The 7,781-nt window shown below is 51.8% G+C and overlaps 1 protein-coding gene across 1 annotated transcript in view; it reads right to left on the reverse strand.

Moving 5' to 3' along the window:
• DIABLO (diablo IAP-binding mitochondrial protein) overlaps positions 1-7,089 on the reverse strand; it is a 25,509-nt gene extending 18,420 nt beyond the window's left edge. Inside the window, exons 1-2 of the mRNA XM_032242555.1 lie at positions 5,433-7,089; positions 4,080-4,206 (exon numbers count right to left, since the gene is read on the reverse strand). Of these exons, the coding sequence (XP_032098446.1) occupies positions 4,080-4,206; positions 5,433-5,710 (405 nt within the window). The 5' untranslated portion in view covers positions 5,711-7,089. The remainder of the gene's footprint in view (positions 1-4,079; positions 4,207-5,432) is intronic.
• Between the last annotated feature and the right edge of the window lie 692 nt (positions 7,090-7,781).

A 7,781-nucleotide genomic window follows, 5' to 3' on the forward strand; every position in this document is an offset into this window, starting at 1 on the left:
TTTTGAGACGGAGTTTCGCTCTTGTTACCCAGGCTGGAGTGCAATGGTGCGATCTCGGCTCACCGCAACCTCCGCCTCCTGGGTTCAAGCAATTCTCCTACCTCAGCCTCCCGAGTAGCTGGGATTACAGGCACGCGCCACCATGCCCAGCTAATTTTTTGTATTTTTAGTAGAGATGGGGTTTCACCATGTTGACCAGGATGGTCTCGATCTCTTGGCCTTGTGATCCACCCGCCTCGGCCTCCCAAAGTGCTGGGATTATAGGCGTGGGCCACCGCGCCCGGCCTTTGTATTATTAGTAGAGATGGGGTTTCACCAAGTTAGCCACCATGGTCTTGATCTCCTAACCTCATGATCCGCCTGCCTCAGACTCCCAAAGTGCTGGGATTACAGGCATGAACTACCGCACCCGACCAAAGTGCCATTTTCTAATCAACTACTTAATAGACAGTTCTACCTAGATGTTTCTTAGACATCTTGGAAATGATATTTCCAAAACTGTGAATTGATTTTTTTTTTTTTTCCCTTTCAAAATCCACTCCCCTCCATCCTACTAAATGTCAGCTCCAATCATTCAGTTGCTAAGGCCTTTAAAAAAATCTTGGAATCGACCAGGCACAGTGGCTCACGCCTATAATCCCAGCACTTTGGGAGGCTGAAGCAGATGAATCACCTGAGGTCGAGAGTTTGAGACCAGCCTGACCAACACGGAGAAATCCTGTCTCTACTAAAAATACAAAATTAGTCAGGTGGTGTGGCACATGCCCATAATCCCAGCTACTCCAGAAGCTGAGGCAGGAGAATCATTTGAACCCAGGTGGCAAAGGCTGCAGTGAGCTGAGATTGTGCTATTGCACTCCAGCCTGGGCAACAAGAGCGTAACTTCGCCTCAAAATAAAAATATAAATAAATCTTGGAATCTAAAGCGGTGGCCCTCAACCTTTGTGGCACCAGGGACCAGTTTTGTAGAAGACAATTTTTCCATGGACTGGGTGAGGGAGGATGAGGTAAAACTGTTCCATCTCAGATCATCAGGCATTAGATTCTTTTTTTTTTTTTTTTTTTTGAGACGGAGTTTCGCTCTTGTTACCCAGGCTGGAGTGCAATGGCGCGATCTCGGCTCACCGCAACCTCCGCCTCCTGGGTTCAGGCAATTCTCCTGCCTCAGCCTCCTGAGTAGCTGGGATTACAGGCACACGCCACCATGCCCAGCTGAATTTTTCTATTTGTAGTAGAGACGGGGTTTCACCATGTTGACCAGGATGGTCTCGATCTCTTGACCTCGTGATCCACCCGCCTCGGCCTCCCAAAGTGCTGGGATTACAGGCTTGAGCCACCGCGCCCGGCCACAGGCATTAGATTCTTATAAGGAGCACACGACCTAGGTCCCTTGCACGTGTAGTTCACAAAAGGGTTCATGCTCTTATGAGAATCTAATGCCACTGCTCATCTGACCAGAGGCGGAGCTCAGGCGGTAATGCTCGCCTGCCTGCCACTCACCTCCTGCTGTGCAGCCTGCTTCCTCACAGGCCACAGACCAGTACTAGCCCAGGAGCTGGGGACCCCTAATCTGGAGAATACATCCCACATCCAATCCATCAGCAACTCCTGCTGGCTATGTTCAGCTAAATTCCCCTCACCTCTCCTGTTGCCTGGTCCAAGCCACTATCATTTCACGCCTATATATGGCAAGATCCTTCTATTAGTCTTCCTAGTTCCACACAGCAACTTTTAAAAACTTTTAACATTTAGGCCGGGTGTGGTGGCTCATGCCTGTAATCCCAGCACTTTGTAAGGCCGAGGTGGGTGGATCACCTGAGGTCAGGAGTTCGAGACCAGCCTGATGAACATGGAGAAACACCATCTCTACTAAAAATACAAAATTAGCCAGACATAGTGGCACATGCCTGTAATCCCAGCTACTCAGGAGGCTGAGGCAGGAGAATCATTTGAACCCAGGAGGCAGAGGTTGGGTGAGCCCAGATTGTGCCATTGCACTCCAGCCTGCCAACAGAATGAGAGACTCTGTCTCAAAAAAAAAAAAAAAAAAAAATTCCTGTGGCTTCTTTTTCAGAATAAAACCAAAAGCCTTACAATGGCCCACAAACTATAAAGCACACGATCTGATTATCAGTTAACTCTCTGGCTTCATTGCTGTTTCCCCTATTCCACTCCAGCCACATTAGCCTCCTTGCTCCTCAAACATATCAGGCATACTTCTGCTTTTAGATCTCTGCCCTTCTGAGTTCCTTCTGCCTGGAAAGCTCTTCTCCCCACCAGATAGTATAATGGCTTACTTTTTCAGAACATTCAGATCCCTACTTCTCTACACTCAGAGTAGCTCTACTTCTCTACACTCAGAGTAGCTCTTCTTGACCACCTTTATCTAAAACAACCCCCTCCCAGTATTGCCTATTCACTTACCCTATTTGTGTTTTGTTTTTTGTTTTTTTTTGAGAAAGGGTCTTGCCCTGTTGCCCAGGCTAGACAGCAGTGGTGAGATCACAGCTCACTGCAGCCTCAAACTTCTGGGCTCAAGCAATCATCCTCCTGCCTCAGCCTGCTTAGTAGTTGAGACTACAGGTATGAGCCACCACACCTGGCTAATTTTTTTCTTTTTTTTTGAAGAGACAGAGTCTCCCTATGTTGACCAGGCTGGGTCTCAAACTCCTGGGTTCAAGCCATCCTCCCACCTTGGCCTCCCAAAGCACTGGGCATCAGCCACTGTGCCTGGCCCTGTTTTCTTCTTACCACGTATTACCAGCTGATAATTTTATATTTATTTATTTGCTCCTCTTTCATCTCCACAAAGCATTTTGTGAGAGCAAGAATTTTTTATTGTTGTTCATTCTTACTTTCTCAGTACCTGGCACATAAAAGTTGCTCAATAAATTTTCGTTAAAGACTATTTTGCTCATAGACTGTAATATCCTCTTATTTCTTTTTTTTTTTTTTTGAGACGGAGTCTTGCTGTTACCCATGCTGGAGTGCAGTGGCAAGATCTCGGCTCACTGCAATCTCCGCCTCCCGGGTTCAAGCGATTCTCCTGCCTCAGCCTCCTGAGTAGCTGGGACTACAGGCGTGTGCCACCATACCCAGCTAATTTTTTTTTTTTTTTTTTTTTGAGACGGAGTTTCACTCATGTTACCCAGGCTGGAGTGCAATGGTGCGATCTCAGCTCACCGCAACCTCCGCCTCCTGGGTTCAGGCAATTCTCCTGCCTCAGCTTCCTGAGTAGCTGGGATTACAGGCACGCACCACCATGCCCAGCTAATTTTTTTTGTATTTTTAGTAGAGACGGGGTTTCACCATGTTGACCAGGATGGTCTCGATCTTTTGACCTCGTGATCCACCCGCCTCGGCCTCCCAAAGTGCTGGGATTACAGGCTTGAGCCACCGCGCCCAGCCACCCAGCTAATATTTTGTACTTTTAGTAGAGATGGGATTTCACCATGTTATCCAGGATGGTCTTGATCTCTTGACATCGTGATCCACCCTCCTCCGCCTCCCAAAGTGCTGGGATTACAGGCATGAGCCACCATGCCTAGTCTAACTCTTATTTCCCTCTATCCCCTTTATATAATTTGATGTGCTGTTCCTACCTGTTGGAAATAGATGCTTGGTGCCGCAAATAAAAATCAGCACCAAGACAAAGGATCGTTGAGCAACGAAATTTTTACTTCCTGGACTACAGGAAGGGTACCCTTGCTAGTCATCGTGCAAGGGGTAGCAATCTATTGCCATTAGCAATCTAACGGGAGTACCCTTTCTGCATGAAGTAAAAAGAATTGCTTTGCTGAGAGATCCTTTGTCCTAGTACTAATTTTTCTTTGTGGTACCAAAAAGAAAAATGTTATACGTAACACTACCAAATGAGACAATCAAAATGAGAATATTAATACATCTGCTCAACTGTGAAAAGATCCTGGTGTCATACAAAGTATATCATCATGTGGGGGAAGGGATGGGCACACTGGGTAAAAACAATGGTAGCTTATCTGACGCTTCACTGCCCACTTGAGACTTCAAGAGAACACGGTACACTAAGATAAGAAACACTGCACGGGGCAGTACTTTACCTGTGCAATAGGAACCGCACACAGGGTTACTCCAAAGCCAACTGCCACCGTTTTGTGCCATGGCCTTATCAATTCTGAGAAACAACGCTTCTTAAAGTTAGCCACAACAGGAACACACTGTCTGTACCTGGAAATAGAAGTCAGATTTCATAAGGCACAACGGCCAATCTGTAACAGGCTCTTGGATTTATTTGCAGGGGCTACAAAACTCAAACTCGGGCCAAGCAGGAACCTAAATGAGGATGTGGGACAGCCTTCCTGATGACAGGGCACAGTGCAAGTGGGCAAGGGGGGGCCAGGCCAACCATCACAAGCAGGAAACCGGCGAGGGGTTTTGAAATTTTCAAAAGACAACACTTAAGTTTAAAATGTTGCCTAAGGTAGGGCATGGTGGCTCACGCCTGTAATCCCAGCACTTGGAAGAGGATTGCTTGAGCTCAGGAGTTCAAGACCAGACTGCGAAATATGGCTGGCAAAAAAAAAAAAAAAAAAAAAAAGGCTGGGCACGATGGCTCACGCCTGTAATCCCAGAGCTTTGAGAGGCCAAGGCGGGTGGATCATCTCAAGTCAGGAATTCCAGACCAGCCTGATCAACATGGTTAAACCTCGTCTCTACTAAAAATTTCAAAAATCAGCCGGGGATGGTGGGGAGCTCCTGTAATCCCAACTGCTCGGGAGGCTGAGACAGGAGAGGAGAATAGCTTGAACCGGGGAGGCGGAGGTTGTAGTGAGCTGCGATCTGGCCAAGCACTCCAGCGTGGACGACAGAGCCAGATCCTGACTCAAAAATAAAATAAAATGTCGCCTTAAAGCTTTCTACAATAAACGCTCCTGCAGGCAAGATTTAGCTCTGCACCCCTGGCCTGGGTACCAGGTGTGTCTGACGGTCCCGCTACAAACGCCCAGGAGCCTGCAGCGCTAGGAGGTAAGCCCCGAGCCGAGGTCCCCCGCATCAGTTCCCCAGGCCCCTTCTGCCCTCTGGGAGGACGTCCTCAGACGCTCCCTTCTCTTCCCTGGCTCCCTCAAGCCGTGTCCCTCCTCCTCTCCAAGTCTCCTCAGGGACTTCGAGGGGCCGATGCGAGCTGGCCGGGAGGCAGAGAGGCCCCATGAAGGCAGCCTGAGAGACTCGCTTCTAGAAAATGGACGAACTCAAAAGAAAGGAAGCCGGGCTTGACCCAGGGGGCCGAGGCAGGACGGTTCTCAGTCATCCCAACTAAGGAGAGACGCCGCGGCCCGGCTCGGCCGAAGAGGGATGAGCATGTAAGCAAAGCGAGTGCCGTGGGCCGGGCCTCAGCGCTATCCACGTCGGTCCCTCCCTCTGGTTCTGCCCCCGCTACGCGGCCGCAGCGGTACCTGAACAGCGAGGTTACGCTGCGCGACAGCCAACTCCTCAGAGCCGCCATCCCGTGGCGGGCGGACGCCGGACGCACACGCCGGAGGTGACGTAGCTTCGTGAGCACGGGGCGGGGCCCGGCCTCCACCTGAGAGAGCCTCGCCCCATGGCCACGCCCCCACCCAAGGAAGTAGTCGGGATAGGGCAGATGTGGAGGGAGAGGGCGGGGTTTAGGGCAACGGTCGTAACGGCCGCGCCAGGCAACCAACTGCCGGAGCTTCCGCGCGGGGCGGGGCATACGCAGGGCCTGACGGCGCAGAGCTGAGTAGGGCGCCGCGGCGCTTGGGGGTGGGCGGGGCCTCGGCTCTGGCCCGGACTTGAGGGGAGTTCCGCGGTGAGTTGGGTCTGGCGAGGGGAGGGGCGGGGCGCGGCGGCGGCGCTGTCACTTCAGCACCAGGAAGTAGGTGGTCCAGCCGGCCAGCAGCAGCGCCCCGATGAGCACCGTGTAGCTGAGGAGCACGAAGGCGAGCAGCTCCCGCAGCAGCTGCAGCACGTGGACGGTGGACGAGGCCGGCATCGCGCTGCGCAGGAGCCCCAGGACGGTCGGCAGCTTGCAGGGCTGGCGCCGTCCAGAGGGGCGGACGGGAACACACGAGGTCCTGGCCCTCGAAACAGCAAACGAAGGCTAGGGAAGCCCACAGTACCAGCCTCCCCAGCAGCCTCCTGGACGCTCGCTTCTTGGTTACACTGGAGACTCCTTCTCAACCCAAACTGCCCTCGTTCTTCGGCTCTGATCTAGGCTGAGGAGGCAGAACCCGGCTCTTCCCCGCGCCTCGCTGCTGCACGAGTCTTCCTCCCGGCCCTCTCTTCCCACCACCTCCTGCATTTTTAATGCTGTTTGTGCCGCTAATAGGCTGGTAGAGTAAAGCTTTCTTTTCCCGTCACTCAAGCTGCAGCCCCAGCTGCGGCCCTGGCTGGAAGGGGAAGGGGAGAGAGACCTGTGTGGGCAGGAGGAAGGCACAGGCCCAGACCTGCCCTTCTGTGAGTTCCCTGGCCCCAAGGCTTGCCAGCAGCAGAGTTGGAGGATCTTTGCTTTGTGGTCCAGCTTGTCTCCTGGTCAGCCAGGACTGCAGGGTGCCAGGTGGTGGGTGGGCATCAATCCGATCCTGGGCTCGCCTCCCCTACCGTGCTCTCTGCATCTGCCCCCGCGCTGCTAACTTCCACCAGAGACGGCATCAGACAGTAAGAACCCCACACCAGCTCACCAGACAGTAGGAACCCTACCGCACTGCCACTGCTGACCTGCCCAGCCACTCCCCGCAGTGCCAGGCACTGGCTTCCCTCTCTCCCATCTCACTTACTTGGCAAAGTTTCCAGACTGTTCCACCCAGAAGCTCCGCGGTCCCCTGTCTGCTCTGGTGCCCAAAGGTAGCTTGTGTGTACTCCGCGATCTCAGCAGAGCTGAGATTTTCAAGCAGCGGCACTCAACAACTAGGTGTGGTCTAGAGACCAATTACAACCTCCGCGTGGTCCCTGAGCTCTCAGGGAGCTGCGCACAGGCGTTCCCAGCCCAGGCGGGGCGCTGGCAACCCTGCCCGCCCTCCGCCCTCACCACCACAGCCCACAGGGCTCAGCTGTGGTTTCACAGACCTAGATGGGCTGAGCAGGTGGTACACTAGTGGGTAGTTCAAGCCCCTTCTTGTCTTGTGTTTTTCTCAATACTGTAAGAGGTTAGAGTGCCAGTAGTTTCGTTTCTGACACATGGAGAGCAGTCCCATCTCCTCCGAGTCTGGGCACCAGAAGAACCACTGCACCAGTGGTCACTTATGACCGCCCAAATAAAACAAAAGCTGTTGTCTTAAAAAACATGCAAATGCAAGCATGCACGTGTGTGAGAACCAAGCTTAGGTGACCGAAATCTCCCAAGTGCTTGATTGCAATTTACAGAGTTTCGCAGCTTACAGACTCATTGTACAGGCAGGCACCTTTCCAATGTGACACTTCCAATTTCACCTCCTCCAAATGTGAGGCAAAAGGAGCCAGTGACGATTTCTGCAATGAACACTTTCCCAGATGCAACAACAAAGGAAATGAAAACACAAACTAAGCTACTTCCGATTATTTTGCTTGTTGCAGTTTTTACTTCAAGACTGTTTTTTGACCTTTGAAAGAGCAGGCAGTGTGGACATCAACCCTTTTATCAACATCATCATCCAGAAGCAAATGGCTCCTTAATTTAATCAGGATCTCTTATTATCAAATTATTGCCTTGGCCACAGTGAGGCTGAAAACAGGAGCAGAACATTATCAAGCTGCTCAGGAAGCCAGTGAGTAGTAATTACTACCCCCGAGAACTGGTTATCTTCCGT

The sequence above is a fragment of the Sapajus apella genome, unplaced genomic scaffold, assembly GCF_009761245.1.
Source record: "Sapajus apella isolate SASKATOON/1434 unplaced genomic scaffold, GSC_monkey_1.0 scaffold2, whole genome shotgun sequence".
NCBI lineage: Eukaryota > Metazoa > Chordata > Mammalia > Primates > Cebidae > Sapajus > Sapajus apella.